Here is a 25,222-nt window from a genome sequence, read left to right as displayed (position 1 = left end):
AAATTAGATCAGAGTGTTCTGTAAAAGACAAAATAGGAAATATTACAAATTCTCAACCATACCATTGTAGTGCTAAAGTGGCCTCAGATCACGTGTAAATGCCAGGGTGTGGCTATGTTCCAAGAAAACTTTACAAAAACAGAAAATGGGCTCAATTTGGCCAGCTGACCATAGTTTGATTATTCCGGGATTAGGTAAGTCTTTAAAGACTCAGGAGGTTCTATTAGTCTTGTAACCAGCCTCAACTTGACTTTAGAAGAAGCCCTGGTAGAACAGTGGTCATGTGTTGGGCTACAAGCTACAAGGTTGGCAGTTCAACACCGCGAGCTTCAATGAGGGGAGAAAAGATGGGGCTTTCCACTTCCATAAAGAGTTACAGTCTTGGAAACTCACAAGGGCAGTTATACCCTGCTCTATATGGTTGCTACCAGTCAGCATCAACTTGATGGCAGTGAGTTTAGTTTTGGTTTGGTAACTTTAATTTGATTGCTAACTACTCATTTTAGCTTGATTGTGTTAAATGTGCTACTATTTAGTCCACTTAATTTTAGTAACAGTAGTACAGATGTGATACTGGTTATGTTCTATAGTCTATAGTCTATAGTTCTATGGTCATTGGGTACATTGAATTAACAAATAAGGAACTAACTTTGTTTAATTTCACCTATGAACATATGCATTGGAGTAACTCAGGTTTATTTGTTTTGTTTGGTTCCACCACTTGTCAGTCAGTTTGTTGTACTGTGGTGGCTTGTGTGTTGCTGTGATGCTAGAAGTTATGTCTGTGGTATTTCAAATACCCAGAGGGTCACTCAGAGTGAACAGTTTCCAGCAGATCTTCCAGAAAAAGAACAGACAAGTAAGAAGGAATAGGCTGTCCACATTGGAGGAATTAACCACTGAAAACCTAGCATTGAAATATTTTCAGATACTAAATGGATTAAAGCCTTTAGGATTTCCATTTGCTGATGGACAGGACTTAAAATGAGAAGACACAATTGCGAAATCCTAATAATCAGAATTTGAAATGTACAAAGGGTGAATCTAGGACTATTGGAAATTGTAAAACAATGAACTGGAACACATAAAGTTCCATATCCTAGGCATTATTGAGCTGAATGGACTGGTATCTGGAATTTTTCATCAGAAAAATATACTTTTACTATGCTAGGAGTGACACAATTGAGAGGAATGTTGCATTTATTGTAAAAATGTATATTTCAAGATCTATATTGAAGCACAGTGCTGTATGTGATAGAAATATATCTATCTACAGTCAAGGAAATCCAATCAATACAACTATCATTGAAATTTATGCACCGTCCATGGAAGCTGGTGCTGCAGAAATTAAAGAATTCTACCAACATCTTCAATATCTTGGTCAAACATACAGTCAAGACGCATTGGCAATTATTGGTGAATGGAAAGTTGGAAAGACCAAGGAACAGTAGTGCTAGTGACCACATCTTTAGTGGTGATAGAAATGAAGCTGGTGACTTCATAATAGAATTTTGCAAGACCAACAACTTGTTCATGACAGATACCTCTATCCAAGAACATAAACAAATGGACACTGTATAGTGGACTTCTCCAGATGAATACACAGCAATCGAATTGACTACACCTGGGCGAAGAGATAATGGAAAAGCTCAACATCAGCAGCTAAAACCAGGCCAGAGGCTGACTGGAACAGCCCACCAGTTGCTCATAGGTAAATTCCAGTTGAAACTGAAGAAAATGAAAACAAGTACATGAGAGCCAAATATGACTTTGACTATATTCCACCTGAACTTGGAGAACATGCCAATAATGAACTTGCTGCATTGAACACTTTACAGAAGAGCTGATGAGCTGTGGAGGACATCAAAACCACGATTCATGAAGAAGACATTAAAAAGACAGGAAAGAAAGAAAAGATAAAAACGTGTATCAGAAGAGACTCTGAAATTTGCTCTTAATAATAATACAGTAGAGAAGGTAAATAGATAAAACGATGAAGTTAAAGAGCTCAACAGAAAATTTCAAGGGACAGTTCGAGAAGACATGTAATGCATTATAATGAAATATCCAAAGACCTAGTGTAAGAGAAGCAACAAGCAAGAATACAGTCAGCATATCTGAACCTGAAAGAACTCAAGAAAAAATTCAAACCTCAAGCTGAAAAACTGAGATTCTATGGGAAAAATAATGAATGATGTAGGAAGCATCAAAAGATAATGGAAAGTGTCATTGTAGAGGTGGGGGAGTGTAGAGTGGAGCCTCAAAGCCCATCGGTAGGCAACTGGACACCCCCTCGCTGAAGGGTTGTGGGGAGGGGATGAGCCAGTCAGGGTGCAGCATAGCAACGATGAAACATATAACTTTCCTCTAGTTCTTAAATGCTTCCTCCGCCAATCATCATGATCCCAATTCTACCTTACAAATCTGGCTAGACCAGAGGATGTACATTGTACAGATAGCAACTGGAAATACAGTGAATCCAGGACAGATGACTCCTTCGGGGCCAGTGTTGAGAGTGGTGATGCCTGGAGGGTGGAGGGAATTTGGGGTAGAAAGGGGGAATCAATTACAAGAATCTACGTATGGCCTCCTCCCTGGGGGATGGTCAGCAGAGAAGAGGGTGGGGGGAGACGTTGGACAGTGTAACATATGACAAAATAATAATATTTTATGAATTATGAAGGGTTCATGAGGGAGGGGGGAGGGGGAGGGAGAGGGAAAATGAGCAGCCGATGTTAAGGGCTAAAGTAGAAGGTAAATGTTTTGAGAATGATGAGGGCAACAAATGTACAAATGTGCTTGACACAATGGATGGATGGATTGTGATAAGAATTGTACGAGCCCCCAATAAAATGATTTAAAAAAAAAAGATGATGGAAAGAATCTATCTACAGTGTCATTGTGCCAGATGGAACTGGTGGACATCCAACCATTTTTGAAGGCAGCATATTAGCAAGAACTGTGGATATCTTTAACAAGAATGGGAATTCCAGAACCCTTCATTGTGCTCACGTGGAAACTATACATGGACCAAGAGGCAGTTGTGAGAACAGAACAAGGGAATACTGCATGGTTTAAAACCAGGAAAGGTGTCGACAAGGTTTATTCTCTCACCATACTTGTTCAATCTGTATGCTGAGCAAATCATTAGAGAAGCTGGATTAAAAGAAGAGGAATAAGACATCAGGAGGAAGGCTGATTCAAACCTGTGATATGCAGGACTTGAAGTGAGGACTAGAAGCACTTGCATGTTGAAGATCAAGGACTGCAGCCCTTAGTATGGATTGTAGCTGGATGTAAAAAACAAAATCCTTACCATTGGACCAATGGTTAACGTCATGATAGGTGGAGAAAAATTGAAGCTGTCAAGGATTTTGTCTTGCTTGAATCCACAATCAAAACTCATGGAAGAGGCAGCCAAGAGATCAAATGATGCTTTGTGTTGGGTAAATCTACTGCACCTTTTTAAAGTGTTGACAAGCAAGAATGCTACTTTGAGGACTAAGGTGCACCACAGCATCTTATTTTCAATCACCTCATATGCATGTGAAAATTGGACATTGAGTAGGCAGACTGAAGAAGAATTGATACATTTCAACTACGGTGTTAGCGACGAATACTGGAAGTACCATGGATTGCCAAGAAACAACAAACAAGTCTGTCTTGGGAGCAGTGCAACCAGAATGTTCCTTAGAGACACGGATGGCAAGACTTGTCTCATATACTTTGGGCATGTTGTCAGGAGAGACCAGTCCCTGGAAAGGGGCATCCTGCTTGGCAAAGAAGAGGGACAGCGAAAATGAGGAAGGTTCTCAACAAGATGGACCGACACAGTGGCTGCACCGATGGGCTGAAGCATAGGAACAATTGTGCAGATGGCACAGGACCGGACAGCGTTTCTTGTCTCACTGCGTTGCACATAGGGTCACTATGAGTCAGAACCTACTCAATGGCACCTAGCAACAACAACAACAAGAACAACAAGAGAAGCCACTTGATCAAGTCATTCTAAAAACTGTAGCCACCTTCATAGGTCATTTCATTTATCTCTTTTGCTTTTGATTAACATTACAAATAACACCTCCCAGCTAAGCTATTCAAATATTAATGGTCTCATTCATTGATATGATTTCATAAACAACAATAACAACAACAAAGCACTGGAAGCACTCACTTATCTACACCAAGAAATTTGGAAGACAACTACCTGGTCAACCGACTGGAAGAAACCCATATTTGTGCCCATTCCATAGAAGGGTGGTCCAACAGAATGCTCAAGCTACAGAGCAATATCATGGTTATTGCACGCAAGTAAAATTTTGCTTAAGGTTCTCCAACAATGGTTGCAGCAGTACATTGACAGGGAATGGCCAGAAGTTCAGGCTGGAATCCGAAGGGGACATGGGACAAGGGATACCATTGCTGATGTCAGATGGATCTTGGCTCAAAGCAGCAAATACCAGAAAGATGTATACTTGTGTATCATTGACTAAGCAAAGGCAATCAACTGTGTGGACCATAATAAACTGTAGATAACCTTGAGAGAGATGGGAATTTTAATGAACTTCATTGTGCTCATGAGGAACTTGTACATGGATCAAGGGGCAGTTGTGAGAACAGAACAAGGGAATACAATACTTACATGGTTTGTAATCAGGAAAGGTGTGTGTCAGAGTTGTATCCTCGCATCCTACTTGTTCAATCTGTATACTGAGCAAGTCATCAGAGAAGGTAGATCATATGAAGAGGAATATGGTATCAGGATTTAGAGGAAGGCTTATTAACAACCTGCAGGATGCAGATGAAACAACCTTGTTTGCTGTAAATGAGAAGGAATTGAAGTACTTGCTGATGAAATCAAGGATTGTAGCCTTCATTATGGATTACAACTCAACGTAAGGTAGACCAAAAATCCTCACAACTGGACTAATAGGTAACATCATAATAAATGAGAAAAGGGTTGAAGTTGTCAAGGAATTTGTCTTGCTTGGATCCACAATCAATGCTCGTGGCAGCAGCAGTCAATAGATCAATGTATTGCAGTAGGTAAATCGGCTGCACAAGACCTCTTTAGAGTATTGAAGGGCAGCAGTGTACTTTGAGGACTGAGCTGCACCTGACCAAGCCATGGTAGTGCCCATGGCTGCTGAAAGTACAAACTGATCTGTGTTGGAAATAAGCCAAGAGTGTTCCTTAGAGGCACAGATGGCAAGACTTCATCTGAGAAACTTTGGACATAATTATAAGGAGATACCAGCCCCTGGAGAAGGACGCCATGTTGGATAAGGTGGAAGGGCAGTGAAAAAGAGGAAGGCCCTCATGAAATGGATTGACACAGTAGCTGCGTCAATGGGCTCAGGCATAGGAACAATAGTTCAGGATGACCCAGGAGCAGGCAGTGCTTCATTCTGTTTTACATAGGGTTGCTATGGGTTGGAGCCGACTCAATGGCACTTAACAACAACAACAAGAACAACATCTTTTCTCATAAAGGTTTACTGGATTGGAAAACCTAGGAGCAGTTCTACTCTGTTCTCCAGAGTCACTGAAAGTCAGCATCGACTCGATGGCAGTTGGTTTGGTAAAGCAAAGTGCAGACAGAACACAATGCGGACTTGAGAACGAGAGAGCAGAGAGGCTGTCAGAGGGCTGTGCTCAGGGACAATGATTAAGGACATAGTTTATGGACTATGGTGGTTGGGGTGCTGTCGAGATGGTGGGAACAGAAAGGACGGGCATTGACAGTATTTACACTCCATAGAGTTTCTTAAAATATCTCAGAAATTCTAGAAGTAAAACTGTTTAAATTTCACGATTTTACTACATATTTTACTATTTCACTCTCTCTCTGGACAGTCTTTTTAAAGTCTCAGAAACTCACTGAGGCAGTTCTACCCTGTCCTCTAGGGTGACTAGGAGTTGGCAGTGAGTTTGTTTTTTTGGTTTGGATGGACACTCTTTGGGCCATGTTTTATGAGAATAATATTATGTTGACTTTTCAGAGCTCCAGTTAATCCCTGGGGCCAATGGATTCCGAATTTCAAACCCTCCCATTTTGTTGGTCTGTTCCTTGCATGCTAGTTTAGAGGTAAGTGACCTGTGCTTATCTTGCCCTTTTCTCTCTCTGATTGTGACAGTGTTTTCTCTGCTCATGAGCAGGATTATAAGTTTGCTTTGCACCTGAGCTGTGAATAAAGGACAGCGTTCTTTTTTTGGACAGTAACTCTTTGCTGCTTGGCATTCAGTAAATGTTAAACAGAACTGGTCTTGGAAAAGATGTTTTTAATTCCACTGAGAAGCTGTATGAGCTTCAGTGGTTCATTAATCATTAACTTGGTCTCTTTATGAACAAAATTAACATGTGAAATTAAATTATTTATTAATTCAATTTTCAACATGTATCTGAGAAAGTATGGGGTGCAAACATTGATGTGATTATGGTGACTCCAGAGAATTATTGTTTTTCCATTAGACTAAGTGAGGAGCTGACAAAGTTCCACATGAAGAAGCCATAGAAAGACATGCTTTAGGAATGATGCATTATGTTACTATTCCAAATATTGAGTGGAATTGTGTCATGAGGTCGACTGATTGGTTGTTTTCATTCTTTAACTGGGACTGCTATGCTAGTGCACTCATGCATATCTATACTATTAGCAGTTTAAGAAAATTTCAAAATCCATTTACAGCTTTTCTTAAATAGGTTTAGTTTTGCCCTGAAAAAAAATAATATCCACATAAGCACAATATCATTTTTTATCTATCTATGACTACTTTCTATCTATCTATCTATCTATCTATCTATCTATCTATCTATCTATCTATCTATCTATCTATCTATCTATCTATCTATCTATCTATCTAGCTAGATAGCTATCTAGCTATCTAGCTATCTTGCTATCTTGCTATCTATCTATCTATCTTGCTATCTAACTAGCTACCTAACTAGCTACCTAACTGTCCATCCAACAGGTATCAGGTGCTATTAAGTTAGTTCCTATTCATAATGACCCATTGTACACACACACACCCCAATCGCCTAGCCTGCAGCATTCTCACAATTGTTTTGTTTGAGTGCATCATTGCATTCACAGTGTAAATTCATCTTTTCAAATGTCTTCATTTTTGTTGATCCTGTACTTCACCAAGATGATGTCTTTTTCAAAGGGTTGATCTCTCCTCATAACATGTGCAAAGCATGCATTCTGGCTGCATTTCTTTTAGATAGACATGTATTCTTCGGCATTTCATAATACTTTTCATATTCTTCATCAACATCAAAATTCAAGTTCATCAAGCCTTCTGTGGTTTTTTAATTTTTTGTCCAACGTTCATATCCATATGAGGCAACTGAAAGTACCAAGCACTGGCGCACCTTAGTCCTCACGGTGACACCTCTGCTCTTTAACACTTTAAGGGATCTTGTGGTGCAGATTTGTCCAGTGCAATACACCTATTGATTTCTTGACTACTATTTCCATGCGATTTGATTTGCTTCCAAATAAAATGAAATCCTTGACAATTTCATTCTTTTCTCCATTTATCATGATGCTGATCCTTGTCTAGTTTTGAGGAATTGGCTTTCTTTACACTGAGTTGCAATCCATACCACAGGCTGTGTAGTCTTTTGATTTTCATTGGAAAATGCTTTAAGTCCTTCTTGCTTTCAGTAAGCAAGATTGTGTCATCTGCATATTGCAAATTGTAAATAAAACTCCCCTCAATCATGATGCCACATTTTTCTTCAGATAATCCAGCTTCTCAGCATATGGATTGAATAAGTATGGTGAAAGGATACAACCTTGTCCCACACCTTTTCTGATTTAAACCAGTATTCCATCATTCTATTTGGATTACTTTCTATTTATCAATATACAGATTACTTTGAGCACAATGAAATGGTCTGGAATTGCCATTCTTTGTAATATTAGCCATTGTTTGTTAATATACACACAGTGGATTCTTTTGCATAATCAATAAAGCACATGTAAAGTTCTTTCTGGTATTTTCTGCTTTCAGCTGACATCAGCAAATGCTATATCCTGATTTACAACCCTTTTTGAATCTGGTTTTATTTTATAGCAGCTCCTGGACAAGGTATTACTGCAATTGTTTTAAATGATCTTCAATCAGATTTTACTTGCTTGTGATACTGATGATATTGTTCAATAATTGCTGCATTCTTCTTACATGCCTTTCTTTGGAATGGGCACATATTTGGATCTCTTCCAGTCAGTTAGCTAGGTAACTGTCTTCCAAATTCCTCAGCATAGACTAGTGAGTGCTTCCAGGGCTGCATGAGTTTCTTGACATGCTTCAGTTGGTGTTTTGTCGATTTCTGGAGCCTTGTTTTTGGTTAATGCATTCAGTGCAGTTTGGGCTTCTCATTCATTGCTATTGGTACTTTATCATCTGCTGCCTCTTGAAATGGTTGGCTTTTATCCAGTTGTTTTGGTACAGTGACTCTGTGTATTCCTTCCATTTCTTTTGATGCTTCCTTCATTGTTCAATATTTTGCTCATGTATTCCTTCAATATTAAAACTTGAGGCTTGAATTTTTCTTCAGTTCATTAAGTTTGAGATATATCGGGCATTTCTTCTTTTTGGATTTCCTAACTCCAGGTCTTTGCACAATTCATTATAATAGTTTACTTTGTCTTCTTGATCTGCCCATTGAAAGTTCAGTTCTTTGACTTCAACATTCCTTCCATTCACTTTAGCTATTCTACATTTAAGAGTTCCAAGTCTCTTCTGATCTTCACTGAGCTCTTCTCCCTTTCTTGTCCTTTTAACTACGGTTAGCTTTCTGTACGTATGATATTATTGATGCCATCCCACAGGTCCTCTGGTCTTCTTTCATTTGCGCTCAATGATGCCAATCTCTTCTTGAAACCCAGGTGGTATGTACTCATGGTGCGACATAGCTCTCCCAGTCTTGTTTGAATTGTCGTCAACTTTAACCGAACTTACATATGACTAATGGATGGTCTGTTCCGCGGTTTGTCCTTGACCTCATTTTGGCTGATGACCCTGAGCTTCTAGTCATCTTTTCTCACAGATGTATTCAATTTGATTCCTGTGCATCCCAACTAGCGAGCTCTGTGATTACATTGTAGAAGCAGGTATTTACCAGGAAGAAGTCATCCGTCTTACAAAATGTTATCAGGTGGACTCCAACTTTGTTTCTGTCACCAAAGTCCTATGTCCCAACCACTGTTCATCCTCTTTGTTTTCAACTTTCTCATTCCAATTGTCATTAATTAAGAATGCATTCAGATTGCACGTTTGATCAATTTCAGATGACAGATGTTGATACAAAATTTTAATGTCTTCATCATTAACTTTAGTGATTGGTGGAGAAATTTGAACAATCGTTGTATCAAATGGACTCCTTATCGGCATTGAGATTTTACCCTATCACTGACAACAGTGTACTTCCAGACAGATCTTGACAGCTTCCTCTTTGATGATGAAAGTTATGTTGAGTTCGTCATTAATAAACCGTATGATTGTTAAACGGAAAATAGCCAATAGCGATCCATTGTAGCTCACAAATGTCCAGGACATCCACCTTTATGCATTCCATTTCATTTTTTACTCATTTATTTTAGACTCAGACACACATTTGCTGTTCTGGTTACTGATGGGTGCTTGGTCCTGTTTCTCCTCACTTTGGAGTGTGCCCCATCATCAGATGAAGGTCTTGAAAGCTCAACTCCATCCAGGCCATTAAGATAGTTTCTGCTTTGAGCAGGTAGCTTTCCTCTTGTTGTATTTTGATTGTCTTCCAAATTGAGGGGCTGGTCTTCTGGCAGTATATCAATGTTCTCCTGCTGTTTATAAAATATCAGTGGCAAATCCCTTAAAAGTGGACATCGTAGGCTTTCAAGAAGCTCCACAAAGCCTCTTCACCATGGGTGACCCTGCTGGATTAAAAAAATAATACATAGCTTTCAGGATCACAGCGACACAGAAGCCACCACAGTATGGCAAACAGACAAGTGGTTTGTGTTTGTGTGTATGCATGCATGTTTTGGGTTATTTGAATATTATTTTCAGGCTGAGTGCTAAATTTATTTAAGTAGATAAATAGTATATTAATATACATATTAAGTTGATACATATTTTATATTAAGATTTTTAAGGAAAATTTAAATTTTAACTTAATGTACGTCTATTTCTCCTGAACCTTATTGCTATAAAGTCTATCCCAACTCGGAGAAACCCTAAAGGGCAGTGCAGCACTTGTTCTTAGAGCTTCCAAGGTTATACTCTGATTATTATTACTTTTGGATCATTTTATTGTGGGCTCTTACAACTCCTGTTACAATCCATACATCAATTGTATCAGACATATGAGTACATAAATTGCCAACGTTCTTTTCTAGACATTTATTTTCTACTGAGCCCTTGGGATCTGCTACCCTTTTTTTCCCTCCCCGCCCCACTCTTGTGGCCCCTTGATAGATTGTTATTGTTTTCATATCTCATACCGATGGTCGTCTCCCTTCTTCTCCCTTCTCCTTTGGTTCCTGTGTTTCTTCCCCCCTGGACGGGTGTGTGTGGTTATGTGCCATTCAATGCAATTGGTACCCCCTCCTCCTCAGCTTCCCCACTCCTCGCTCCCCTTTTGGTCTTGCTATTCGCATTCCGGGTCCCGGGTTCCATGTGTTCTGAGCTTTATCTCTTGCTGATATCTATGCACAGGCTCCCTTCCAGTGCAGAGTGGGAAGCAGCACTGGGGTCATCATAGTGGGAGGGAGGGACCAGAGGTATAGTGCATGATCCATCCATGCTCCACTGCACCCTGATTGACTCATCCCCTTCCTGTGACCCCTCTGTGGAGGGATATTCCATTGTCCACAGATGGGCTTTGGCTCTCCACTCTGGCCACCCTCATTCTCACCAATGCATCTTTGTTTGTTTGTTATGAATATTCTGATGCCTGTTACCTGGTCCTGATGAAACCTCGATCGCACAGGCTGGTGTGCTTCCTCCATGTGGGCTTGTTGCTTCACTGTTGGATGGCTGCTTGTTTAACTTCAAACCTTTAAGACCCCAGACACTATAACTTTTAATAGCCGGGCACCATCTGCTATCTTCACCACATATGCTTATGCACCCAGTTTGTCTTCAGCGATCATGTTGGGGTGGCGGGGTAGGGTGGGAGTGAGCATCACAGAATGCCATTTTGTTAGAACAAGGTGTTTTTGTATCGAGGGAGGGTATGAGCTGTGGCCCAAGGCCCGTCCACAGCCTCAGTGTGTTGTCTTTTAGATAGATGTATGCAGGCCAGTACCTCTATTTTAATGGATCAATGTGTTTACATAAGTACACCCCTCTGTTAATATCTCTATCTAGAGCTTTGCTTCCTAGAGCTTTCCTCTGTTTCCTTTTGCCTCCTCTTGTGCCACCATCACGTTCCCCCCTTTCTTCCACCTCTTAGTGCTTCCTCTCAGCTAGATTGGTGTTGCTCTGATACAAGGTTATGCTCTTGACAGAAGCCCAGGGACACATTTTCGTCCTGCACTGCCACTAGTCGGTTTAAGACTTCAACCTTTTGGATAGCAGCTGAGTACTTAATCATTGAACATCAGAACTCATTTATATTTCTATGAGATATTTTAAAGACGTAACTATCAAAATAAGCAGACGCTTTAAAAAAAATTACTCTTTCAAAATTCCAACCAAAGCTAAAGTTTTAGATCTTTGAAAGCTTGGAGCCGTTTATTCTCTTTTTGGCCACTGGGTGGCAGTGTCAAGCTCCTCGGCTTTTTACACAACTTCACCAGTAGATTGTGGTAATGAACTCGTTTCACTTCAATTTACTCAGTGACGCCACTAGATGGTGTTTGTGCTGTTTTCTCCTTTTGGCAGATGTTTGTTGTATTTTGGGGGGTTTGTTTAAATTGAAAATAGAGCCAGTAATAAGATTTTCCACTAGTCATACATATTTTGAGCTTTTATGGAGGTAAAAATATTCTTAATAAATCAGATAATGATATTAGAATTATTTTTATGACATATACCCAGTGTAACACAATAAAGCTTCTGCATATTTTACATGTTTATATGGCAACTAAGGGAGAAGGTGAGTTACAACATGAAAGGCCCAAAGACCTAGTTTAAGAAGAGGCAGTGCTCAGCGATTTCCTCTGACCGTCCTTGTCTCTGGAAATGATTTCTCAGCCTCATCTATAAATTATCTTCTAGATTCTCGGGCAGTGGGTTGATTTTTCTTCTGGTATTTGCCCCTCATACTGAGAGAAAAGTGGCAGATTCGTCTCTTCTCTATCCCTGTTTTTTTTAATCACTCTGTATTATAGTCACTCAAACAATTTTTTTTTGTTTTTAATCCTCAGATAGAAATTAATTCCCTCCTCCCCACCCCACTATCATGATCCGAATCCTACCTTGCAAGTCTGGCTAGACCAGAGGATGTACACTGGTACAGATAGGAACTGGAAACACAGGGAATCCAGGGCGGATGATCCCTTCAGGACCAGTGGTGTGAGTGGCGATACTGGGAGGGTAACGGGAGAGTGGGTTGGAAAGGGGGAACTGATTACAAGGAACTATATGCGACCTCCTCCCTGGGGGGTGGACAACAGAAAAGTGGGTGAAGGGAGACATCGGACAGGACAAGATATGACAAAATAATAATTTATAAATTATCAAGGGCTCATGAGGGAGGAGGGAGCGGGGAGAAAGGGGAAAAAATGAGGAGCTAATGCCAGGGGCTTAAGTGGAGAGCAAATGTTTTGAGAATGATGAGGGCAATGAATGTGCAAATGTGCTTTACACAATTGATGTATGCATGGAATGTGATAAGAGTTGTATTATGAGCCCCTAATAAAACAATTTAAAAAAGAAATTAATTTATTTTTTCTCTTGGATAGCTAAATGTAAACTTTACCAAATCACCCTGAAACTCACGCAAAGAGGAAGATAGACTTCTCTGGACTCTTTAAGAGATGTTTACTTATGATAGTAGTTCATTGAACTTAATGTTGGAGAAATTGTTTGCGAAAGTTATAAATTGTGACTTATTACAATTTAAATGATAAATTATGTGATTTGTAATGATAAATTACACTATAAATTGTATTGTGTACAATTATAAATTATAACATGTAAAATTACAAAATGGTGGATTTAACTGTTCCCACTTCTCTGATTATTAAAAGAGTTCTCCTTTCTAGGCGATTCTGGCCTTGCTTCTATGAGGAAGTATCAGGGACTTAACCAAATAGTTACATTATCTGTTTAAACAAGTATAACTTTTATAGAAGATGATGTGGTTGAAGTTTGAGTAAGTGAAGAAGTAAGGACATGAAATAAACTGCCTCTCTTTGTTGTCTCTCCTTTCTTTGTTGATCTTTTAAAAAATTCAAACCATTTTATTGGGACAAATTGCAGACATCATACACTTCAATAGTTCCATCATATCAAGGTGTGCTGTACAACTGCTACCACCTTACATTTCTTCCTTCCGGTGCTCCTTGTTACCGGCTCCCCCTAACCCCTCACCTCCCTTGCCGTACCCTCCAGCGACCCTTAATTAAGTTATTGTCTCCATAGCGTTATCCATCCTGAGTTTCCTATACTGAAAAATACATAGAGTCAAGAATAACAATAACAAAACACAGCAGAGGTAAACCCTAGTTTGAAAGAAAATAGAAACTTAAAAACCAGAGCAAACTCCAAATGTGTCAAAGGAGAGATCAAATGATACAGTATTAACCATTCAAATTGGATTTTTTTCCCTTTTAGTTCACTATAATTGTCTACAGTACTCTGTCTGATAACCAGGCTATTCCCCTTCCTCGATTCTGGTCAGAGGGAAATCACCGGAGGCTTATGCCGTGTGTAGATCCTGTAAATGTATCTTGACCTTCTCTGTCACCCATAGCCTTCTGCAAACCAGTCTTTCACAATTTAAGCTCTGATACCATTCCCTCCTGGGGATTTGGATTTTATTCTTTACAATCCTTGGGTCGTGCAGGCTGGTATGCTTCTTCCATGTGGGGTAGTTGATGTCTCACTTAGGTGGCTGCTTGCATCTTTTTGTGACAAATTCGAACATAAGGATCTTGAAGGCAAATACCAACCGTGGAAGAGGTTTTATGCTTTTGCTGGGTGGTGCTTTGGATGGATTGGGCAGCTTGTGCATCACGTGGTTCACGATCAGGTAATGGCGGTCCTAGAGAAGGAAGGTTCATGAGTGCCCTTTGGTGCTGGCGTTCGCGTGGCGTTAGAGGCCTGGCCTGCTTTTCAGACAGCTGTGGAGAGTGGTTTCAGGGGCATGCACACCCAGGAGAAGGCCAAATAACTGGGGGTGCAAGACTTCCTTGGGGAGCTCATGACCCATGAGTTTGAGACAGTTGTGGGAATGGGAATCTGCTCCAGGCGGGCGATCCCGCTACTCTGAGGGTAATGGCTTTCTACGTCACTCAAATAAAAAGTGCCGGGTCATTGCCACTGCCTTGACCAGAAGCAGGGAGGCAGAGGAGAATGATGCGACCTCAGGGAGAGATGGAGGTCACGGCTGCAAATGACCGGGCAGCTACAGATGGGGCCTGCCCTCCGCCTGAACCTTCTGAATCAGACTCCCAGACTGCTAGGGAAGAGGACGTAGTGGAGGTGGGCTGGACCATGTTGCGGAGAATGAAATGAGTGGGGCTGGAAATGGTGTGAGCCCTTATTTGCTAGAGATTTGATTTAAGGGGCTTTCTGAAGGTGGTAGATCTCTTGACTGGATGCCCCCCCATCCCCACTCACTCCCCTAACCCCCTGCCCAGTTTCCTCCATAGGACGAAAAACCCTAGGGTCCCTGGTTGTAGGGGTGATGGGAACTGGCCCAGTGGCCTCCCCTGGGTCTTACAATTGCTACCTGAGGGAAGAGGCCAGGTGTGGCTGCACACTGCTTGTTAGGTACAATCAAGGTTGAAGAGAAAGAGGTGAGTCAGTGTGACGGAGGAGCCACTGGACGCTGGTGACTGGGCAGGTGGATTTGTGAAGGCAGAGGGCCACGAGGAGAGGCAGTACTCAGTGCTAGGGGGTGGCTGAGCCAGGAATGGGGAGATGAACATAGAGAATAATTGAAGTTGCACATAAAAACACAAAAAACAAAACAAACCCAGAAAACAGGTATGCATTGTCCGTTGGCGCAACATTTAACCCCATCTCTGTGTTCCATAAGGTTTTTTGTTTGTTTGTTTTATTTCCCCCTAATGGTTTTAAAGACCATAAACCCAGACTCTTAGAGCAGCAGCCCACAGGTGGAACATGGGCAGAGGACTGAATTCTGGGTGTGGAATTTGGGGCAGTGTCTGTCTGGCAGGCGGGCGGGCACAGTGGGTCATGGGCTGTTCTCGCTGCTGAGGCTGGCAGGACAGCAGATGGGGCTGGGTGCGCGCCACTCCCTCCCACTCGGCTTGCTTCACCTGGCTCCTCTCGCCTTGCTCCTGCCGCCTCCAGCTTCCCCTGCTGCAGCAGCAGTGATAACACAGACACCTGGATGCAGGTTCTCGAAAGATTTCAAGATGCGGCTGCACAGTGTCAAACTCCCATGTTTTTATTGTTGTTAGGGGCTGCGTCGAGCCAGGTCAGACTCACAATGACCGGGTGTGCAACAATGAACACCACCTGGTCGTGTGTCAACGGCACAGTTGTTCTTATGTATGAGCCCATCAAATCACATCACATCACATCCTCCTTGACAGAGCCTATTATGGACGTTGAGCAACACGTACCTCTAGTGTTGGCATGCCCTGCCCAGAGCCTGGAACCTCAGCAGACTACTTCTCGCTGCTGCGCATCCTACGGCCCTGGGTCCCTCAGGAATTCTAAGACCTTGGCTCGAGGCTGAGCTTAGGAGAGTTGGCCTTTGTCTTAGGTCTCCTCCGGCCCCTCTCCCACTCTTCATCCCATCTCGTTTAAGTTTGGGATGAGGCTGAACAGCTTAATAAATACCATATTGATTTCCCCCCCTTTTTTCTTAAAGCATCATTTGTATATGAGCATGTCCGTGGATGGACAATGCAGTGATTTAAAAAAAGATATTAATATCTTTCTTGGAATTACATATATTGATTGGTGTCCTTAAAAATAACACCTTATATTCAGTTTCAAATTGTCCTTTTATGAATATTGTTGGCTATGAATCATTTGTAGAATTATACGTGGGCCAGGAGAGAGCAGTGGGCTAGGAACCAGGAGATAGTAACCTAGCTTTCATTGGGACACTGAGGGTGACCTTTCCCAAATAACATCTCGTGAAACCATCTGTCTCACTTTTTAACTGGACCACAGTATGCCTGCTGTCCCCACAACTTTCCTGTTAGTGAACTGAAATCAAACAACACCTATTTTGAAGGTTCACGTTTCTTTGGCACAATAGGGAGATGATTGCTATACGCTTTAGGTAAATCAATCTACAATAAAGGAATAGCCTCAAAGTGCAAAATTAGAACATTCAGTTAAAATACACAGCAAATCAGAAAACTCAAAACAAAGATGGGCACTGTGTGTTACCTCAGAAAATTATTTCAGAGCCAGCTAAAGAATTCAAAAGAAAAAAAATCACAGCTGAAAATAGCACACTAAGTTTTTTCTCTTTCATCAAAATTTTCTACCTCTGTGTTCATTATAGTCAGTCACAAAAATAACGTCAGCTCTTAAAACTCATTCATGAATTCTGTGATAAATGAGTAGATCTTTTAAACTACATTTTTCCTAATTTTTAAGTATTATTATTTTCCAGTACCGAAAGCATAGAAATAGTGAAAGCAAAAAAGAAAATAGACTTAGTTTATTATTATTATTTTAATTCTAAACATTTAAAAAAAGATCTGTCAGGTAAAAATTTACATAGCAAGTTAAATTCCCACTTAGCATTTTTAATGAACTGTGCTCATGATATTGGTTACATTTTGCCAATAGTCTCACTATTTCCTTTCTCTTTATTCTATTTCTCTTAACCTAGCTTCCTTCCCCTTTTCTTTATCTTTGTTTTAGAGGAAATGTTAACTATTTATTCTCATAAAGTTGATTACATGAGAGTACAGTATTCACAATTGATATGGTTTACCTTCTATAAACCAGTCCATTGCTTGGCGAAAAGACCACCATCAGTGACTTCAGTTCCAAGCTCAAGTTGCATTCTTAGAGTTGCGTTTCGTCACTCTTGGTGTAGCAAGTCTGATCACTTTCATGAATTGGAGTTTTGTTCTCCGTTAATTCTCCCCTCCTGTCCGTGATCTGCTCAGAATAATTGGTGGGAGAAGCTGAGTACCATCTAGGCCTTCTGGTGCCCATTTAGATCAGGACATGGTGTATGTGGGCTCGTAGTCTTGTGGACTCGTTGATTCTTTGAGTTTGTGGTAGTCACCTGTCTTATTGGGGTTATGTTCACCTTCTCCTTTTTTCCCATCATCAATTTAGTCTCTCTCTTTCTTTCTCCCTCTCTCTCTCTCTTTTTCCCCATCCTCTCAAGGCACCAACTTCTAACCTTGCTGTTTCTTTATACGATTACTCTGTTTCTATTTCATTTATGTGGCTCTCATCTTTTCTAACTCCCTTTTCTGGTAACTGTGGACTTGCTTTGTGGCTTCTTTCCAAAATGTTCAAGTTGTAGGCACAAGCTATAGAACTTTTTTTTTTAAGCAAAAGGGAAGAAATTTATTGGAGCCTATACAGGAAACCCTAGAGGGGCCCAGCATCCCCTACTGTATAGGCATGCCCAGCAAAGGGTCACACCATTCACTGCACCCCCCTGTCCCAGAGGGACTCCCCTTGAGCAAGCCCCAAAGCCCCAGGACTGGCTGGGGGTGGGGGAGGGGGGTCAAACTATAGATTTTAACCCTTCTTTTTTTTATGTTTACATCTACGTGGATTGCTAGAAGTCCTTTTCTGAGCACTATTTTGTATTTTACTCTCATTTGACTCTAGGAATTGTTAAAATTTCATATGTAGTTTCTTTTATTACTGAATAATTTTTAAGTAAGGTGTTGTTTAGTCTCCAGATATTTAATGATGTTTCCTTTGTTCTTTCTGCTATGATTTTAAAAACTCTTTGTGTGTGTGAATTAAGTGAGCTTTTACAGGTCAGATCATCTCTTCTGTATCCAACAAAGCATCAGACCTCCAATGGAAATCTAGTTGTACTTGCTTTGTGACCTAATATATGGTCTGTCCTGAGAATGTGTGCTGTGCTGCTGTTGAGTGGTATGTTCTATACATGTCTACGATGTTGGATGGATGGATTGTGTTGTTTAGATCTTTTACATCGTTGTTAAGTTTCTTTTTGTGTTGTTCTATCCATCATTGAAAGTGGTGTTTTTAATTCTCTTATCACAGTGGAACTTTGTATTTCTCTTTTCAATTCTGTTCGAGTTTGTCATCTATTTTTGGAGCTCAGTCATTGAGCGCTCTTAGTAGATTGACCCTTTAATCATTTTGTAATGCCCTTCTTTATCGCTAACAAAAACTTAATGTGTATCCTATCAGAGTTATTATTTCAACTCTTGGTATCTTTTGGTCACTGTTCACGTGAAATATTTTTTTCCAGCTTTTGATATTAACTGAGAAATGTCTTTGTGTTTTTGTCTCCCGTGGACAACAAATTGATAAGGTTTTCAGTTCTGCCTTGTTTGGGTTTGGCTTTAATTTGTCCGGCTACTCTCCATCTCTTGGCTGATGTATTTAAGCCATATATATTCTATGTAATTATTAATTGGTATGCATTCACTGCTGTCAATTTATTATGCTCTTTATTGTGAAGTTAACAGTTTGCCTTATGCAAGAATACTGATCCTTCTTACCCTGTCTCCTGGATGCCCAAATCCAGTTCTGTTCCTTAAATACACATTGTGCTACATCTACCTGCATTTTGTTTTACACAATTAAGGAAATTAAATTGTCTTCTACTAGACCTGAGTGTTCAGTTTCAGAGTTTGCACTCAGAGTCTAGAGGCTTTCCAAAGCAATGACTGTTTCTGCTTGCAGCTGAGCTCTGTGCAGGCTGGACAGTCTGCGATGCCTGGTTTGGAGAGAGACAAATGCCATTTCACCGTTTCCATTTGTCCGCTATTCTTTAGATACCATTACCTTTAATAGGACTCACACACTGCCGTTCAACCAAACCCACAACTCCCATGCAAAATTGTTTAAAACATCCTTGCCTGAACACTCTGAGTTCACGCCTTCCTAAGGTAAACCAGAATGTGAGCTCCTGCTTCGGTGCTGCTAAAATGCATGCCCGCACCCGTCACACATGCATACAAAATAGTTATCTTCCCAGACTTCATAGTGCCAGGTTATTACCAAACGACCCTGTCTGTACTCTGTGCTATCACATGAAACAGAATGGGGCCATTCCATGTATCATTCTCTGTTTACAGTTCATTCAGTTCTCATATGTGGGATATATTTTTAAACTCTACTTGACCTTAAGCGATAAGCTAGACAAGTGTGTCTGTTGTGACCCCTAATGTCCCAGTGGTAGTTATTGTGTGCCCCTGTCACTCGTCTTTCCACAAGACACCTCTGGCCACAAGTTCCAGCATTTTCTCACCACAGCTAGAGTGTAGTGAGATAAAAAGAAAAGAAACTGAGTGGAAGGAAGAGAGAAAAGAAAATTATTTCAACAAAAGTGGGGGGTTTGAACACACACAGAGGCACTTCAGACAGTGGGCTTGGTGATCTGTTTCCAAAAGAACTCAATTTTAACAACCAGATGAAGGACAGCTCTACTCTGTGCCAGGGGGTCACCATGAGCCCAACTGACCGGATGGCCACGAACAACCTAACCCACTACCATCATAGATGGGCTATCTAGCAATTGGCTGCGCTGCATCTCAGGAGATTTGCCTTTGTCATTTTACTGCTGTTTTTCTCTGTATTAAAATGGAGACTTTGGAAATGATACAAATCAGAAATCGTATCGGTCACACTATTTGCATCTGTGTACCTGTGTTTAGTTTGCACTGTACTGTTTGTGCATGAAAGGAAATTGACTTCAGAATAGCAAAGAGTCTTCTTGATTTTGATTTTTATAAAATAATCTGGAGGGACAATTTTTAAATGTTATGGTACTTAAATGCACTTGTTCAGATGGGTTTTGCTTAATGATGATAGAAGCTAATAACATTGAAGGATATTATGCCAATTTCTTTTTTCCTTCTCTTTCAAGTATTGTTTAAATGACATTTGCAGTCATGAGAATTATGCCTTCAGATTGTAATGCCAATGCATTTTAAAAAGTGGACATTGAATGTATATCTAAGTACACATAAATATAATATGTCACATATATATTGCATATGTATAGTTGAGTGTCCACTGGAAAGGTCAAAGGTAGTCATTTGTATTTATAATTTAGTTAGTTTATACATTGTTAAACTGATTTCTTTCTCATTTGTAGATCTTTAAACAAGCAACTATGAAAGCTTTGAGGAGAAAATCTATTTTGCTAACAGGCTATTTGGAGTACCTGGTCAAGCATCACTCTAGCAAAGATAAAGCAGAAAGCAAGAAACCGTTTGTAAATATAATAACTCCATCTCATGTAGAAGACCGGGGCTGTCAGCTAACACTCACATTTTCTGCTCCAATGAAATATGTTTTCAAAGAATTAGGAAAAAGAGGAGTGGTTGTAAGTACACATTTTGTTTTGCTACCTGCTCTTCTTGATGGGCTACAAGTTCAGCAGCACAAAATTTGAATTCTTTCGTTTATTCAATGTCCCATATTATTTTATACCAATCAGCAATCAGTGAGTATACATGAAGAGTCAACTAAGTGGTTACACCTTGGGCTACTATCCTCAGAGTCAGCAGTTTGAAACCACCAGCTGTGCCAAAGGAGAAAGTTGAGGTTGTCTACTCCCATAGAGATTCACAGTCTCAGAAACACATAGGGGCATTCCTATCCAGTCTTGCGTGGTAGCTGGAAGCTGGAAGCACCTTGATGGCGGTGAGGTTGTGTTTGAAGTACTCCAATTCACAGCTGCCCTATAGGGGGTGCTATCGGGTCGTCATGAATCAGAAGCAACTCAATAGCTGTGGATTTTTGAAATATTCAACGTGGTACTGGTAGACTGGCACCCAGATCAGTCACTTCAAATAAAAGGAACATCATGAATTTAGGTTACAGGAAACAGATTTAGGTAAAATTCAATGCTTTCATAACATTTTAGGCAGAAATAAACCCCATTTAACTACTATCAATAGGTACATAACTTTCATTAATAAAATTCTGATATATATTGACTAATAGAATTAAACAATTTAGTGGAGGATAAAAATATCAGTCTTATTTACTTGTTTTATTGAATGAAGTTATTATTAGACTTGCCCCTTTATAAAAAAAAAACACAATGATCTAAGCCAGTGATTCTCAACCTTCCTAATGCTGTGACCCTTTAATATAGTTCTTCATGTCATGGTGACACCCAACCATAAAATGATTTTCATTGCTACTTCATAACTGTAATTTTGCTACTGTTATGAATCAGGTGACCCCTGTGAAAGGGTTGTTTGACCCCCAAAAGGGTTGCGATCCACAGGTTGAGAACTGCTGATCTAAGCAATGGTAATAATATATAAGATATAGATACATAGTTATACCAAATCTAAACATATATATATTTAATATAAATAAAATTTAATCCTTGGGCTCGGGTCATTTTCTTATTCTTGTTGAGAGAACTAATAAATGTTAGCTGATAAATTAATGTATTACAATTTAGAAACTATTTCCCTCATATTATCATCTAATCTTTCAGGAGTGGCTACCTAGAATCAGGAGACACATGTCTGAATATTAGGATTCAAATGAAGCTATTTCATATCCAACTGTGTGTTCTTAGGAAAGTTCCTTAACATCTTCTAGCTTGGGATTTCTCATTTGTATTTTGGGCTTATATATACTTAAGTCAAAGAGATGTTGTGATAATTAAATGGAACATCACATATAAATCATGTTCTATATTGCCTATTCTGGTGTAGGTGCTCTTAAAGATAACCAGAGGAGATCTTCAGGCTAGAATACATTCTCTGGTCCTTCTTCTGGGTCCTTTAAAGAATATAACCCATTCTTTAAAAAGGATATTAGGGGCATACACATGAATATATAGTTTTGATAGAAGATAGTTCTACATGTCTCTTTATCTGTGCTGCAAAAATATCCATGAATGTGGTGCAGCATACAGAGAACAAAGTTATGAAAACTTAGACATAACCAATCACATTGAGGGAAGGATAAGTTATAGAGCCTAGAAACTCAGGACCATAGCCTTAGGAGTGACCATGGCCAACTGGCATAGTCCACAAAGACAATGCTCTACACTTAGATTCTAAATGCTACTTTGGGCAGGAGTAACTGGAGTCTTAAAAGCTATGAGCGATGATCTAAGGTGAATCTATTGTCTCTAAATGTTTGGAGGGAAGAAGAGTGAAGTAAACTGAAGAGATATGGAAATAATCAGTTCAGTGGCCTAATAGACCACACAAACCATGACTCTGACACTAGAAGAATTAGATGGTGCCCAGCTACCATTTCACAATAAAAGTTATATATAAAATTAGGAGTTAGAGAATTACATGCAACAATAATTAGCTAAAACTCGAACAATCTCAATCTCTTCATTCATTTAGATTTCTCCAAGGATTTAAGTCTGTAACAGGCTTCCTACATATATATTTTGCATGTGATCTTTGGGTGCTTAATGATAAGGAAAGTACTTTGAAAATATATAGTACCAACGTAATTTTTTTCTCATTGCCATCGAGTTGGTGCTGACTCAGTGACCTTGTAGGACAGGCCAGAACTGCCTCTGTAAGTTTCAAGAGACACTAACTGTTTATGGGAGTAGAAACCCTATTTTTCTCCCGTTGAGCGGCTGGTGGATTTGAACTGTTGACAGCCCAATGCATAATCACTTTGCCACCAGGACACCCACAAATCCATTCATATTTTCATTATTAGCAAGAATAACTTTTCAAAACCTATATGTTCTACTTAACATGTTAACTGTTTTTCCTTATATATTAAGTTTAATGGAAATCAACACCAAACGTTAATTTGATCTTGGATGTCTATTTTCTCTGTACGATAGTGCTAACATCACCGTGTCTCTATTCCTCTTCCCCCTCTGCAGTGTGACAAGCGAGAACCAAATGGCATTCGAGTGGCTCCCGTCCCTCTCTACAATTCTTTCCATGATGTTTACAAGTTTGTCAATTTGCTCTTTTCTGTCCTTGACCCTGTAGAACCACAAAACTAGTTGTGTTTTCTAGGAAATTTAATGAAATCACACTGAAAGCGGCTGAGATTTTTTAAAATTACTCTTCAACTTTTAATGAATGGGAATGATTTCTATTTGATTGCACTGAGGATGACTTACATAATTCACAGAAAAATCCAACATCATTTTCAGAATCGATGCCGCTAAGTAGTCCTTAAGTGTGTCCAACTGCTCCACCCATTCTTGGGTCCTAATCCCTACTTTGCAGGGTGTTCCTTTCTTTGATGTTCCTATCATCTCTTTTTGTTTTAGTTTGGTTTTTTTAAGGAGCTTTCTCTAGTGCAAGGGTTTAAATATTCATCTGCCTCCAAAGCAGTAAAATAAATAACCTCAAGGCTTTTATGATTAAGGATTTAAAGATTAGAAAATAAAAGTCTCATCTCCTACATCTTTATTCTGAATGTGCGGTCACAGTGTCTGCTACACTGTCGCAAAGTTCAACTCAGTTCTATTGCACTTATTCAGTTTTCAGTTGTTGATGCCACAACCAGTACTTCTGAATTGGCAAAACAGTCTACATATATACATAAACAGCAAGAAAGAGTGAATATGAAATAATTATTGCTGCAGATTAAGTAGATTCGATGCACGGAACTGATTTAGACAATCAGATATAATAGTAGAGGCACATTAAAAAAAAAAAAAAAGAAGGATCACCAATACCAGCAACTACCAACACCAGTACCTACTGACATTTCTCAAGTACTTATGATGAGTGGTCTGACAATGGCTGTAGCAAATGGCTGTACCATGGCTGTCCTCTCCAACCTGTGGTAGTACTCATCTTCCTAAACGAAGGCATGTTTAAAACTGTAACCCAGGACTATTTCTGATTTCAGATGGAAGTCATTTTTTAAACAAATGATGGTGACCAAATCAGACTAGGCTTTATAGTTCACACAAGTGTAACTTAGAAGAACAATAGATATTAGATAAATAAACTCTCAAATAAATATAAAATTATAAAACAAAACATTTTGTGAAAATCAAATAGATAATACTATGAGATGGAAAATTTAAGGGGATGAATTGTATAGTTCAGTGAGAGAAAATGTGTAGTGGTGTGACATTTTTTACTACAGTTCTTCTTCTATCCAGGTCTGTGTAACTTCCACAGAATGATTGAGGTTGGGTGGGGCTATGCAAATAGGGTGTTTGTAACACTAATTGAGGGAGTTGGTGAAGTTTTGTTTCCACACTCCTGGCGACTGGATGAGCCATTTTTTGAAGCAGGAGCTGAGAGAGCCCCAGACAATCTGAAGAAGAATACATTCAAGATTTCTGTATGAAGTGGTGGAGGTCGAGATCAGAGCACTAGACCCTGGGGCACAGAATCTACAGGACAGATCAAAGGAGTCAGGCCATGACCAGAGGCTGAGGCAAGAGACAGAACAGAGTAGCAGCACAGAGACCATGAGATTGTGAAGCAGAGCAGGAGATTGGTTTCTAATCCATGGAGCCAGGGCCAAGGGACCAAAGCACTAAGAGGCTGGGGACAAGAACAGACTTGTTGCTGGCTGAGAAGAGGTGTTGCTGTGGACCAATGATTGCCATCCTTACCACTTACTAATCGTGGCTTATAATAACCTGTTAACTCCCCTAATAAACCCTCATAATGGTGAGTAGTGTCTATGCGTTCTGTGTGGTCATTTCAGTGAATGATTGAACCAAGCATCGAACTAGAATGCCAGAGAGAAATGGCTGGTGTCAGCTTAGAGTAAAAGAAAGACGGATAAAGGAGGCATATCAGACCTCTACTTCATGGCAATAGGGAATCCAGAGGAGGTTGGTCAATTTCATCACCCCACCCCCATGCTGTTTTCTCAAAATTTGTAGATATCTATTCCAAAATATTTCATACTAATCACATTAAAATCATTCAAAGGATGATAAGAACCCATGTGCTCACTAAGT

General features: G+C 39.9%; 1 protein-coding gene and 1 pseudogene across 6 annotated transcripts in view; both read left to right on the top strand.

The window, feature by feature from the left end:
- KYNU (kynureninase) overlaps nucleotides 1–24,930 on the top strand; it is a 149,421-nt gene extending 124,491 nt beyond the window's left edge. For all 6 annotated transcript variants that reach the window (XM_045299005.1, XM_004703840.2, XM_045298987.1 and 3 more), the window contains exons 12-14: nucleotides 6,003–6,088; nucleotides 20,426–20,656; nucleotides 23,162–24,930. In XM_045299005.1, coding sequence (XP_045154940.1) covers nucleotides 6,003–6,088; nucleotides 20,426–20,656; nucleotides 23,162–23,287 — 443 coding nt within the window. In that variant the 3' untranslated portion in view covers nucleotides 23,288–24,930. The remainder of the gene's footprint in view (nucleotides 1–6,002; nucleotides 6,089–20,425; nucleotides 20,657–23,161) is intronic.
- LOC115872316 lies at nucleotides 12,073–14,676 on the top strand (annotated as a pseudogene).
- Nucleotides 24,931–25,222: the final 292 nt, after the last annotated feature.

This window comes from Echinops telfairi, unplaced genomic scaffold (genome assembly GCF_000313985.2).
Source record: "Echinops telfairi isolate 266 unplaced genomic scaffold, ASM31398v2 ScPeMD7_4;HRSCAF=17, whole genome shotgun sequence".
Taxonomy (NCBI): Eukaryota; Metazoa; Chordata; class Mammalia; order Afrosoricida; family Tenrecidae; genus Echinops; species Echinops telfairi.
The sequence above is the reverse complement of the archived record's forward strand: the minus strand, read 5'-3'. Positions and strand labels throughout refer to the sequence as shown.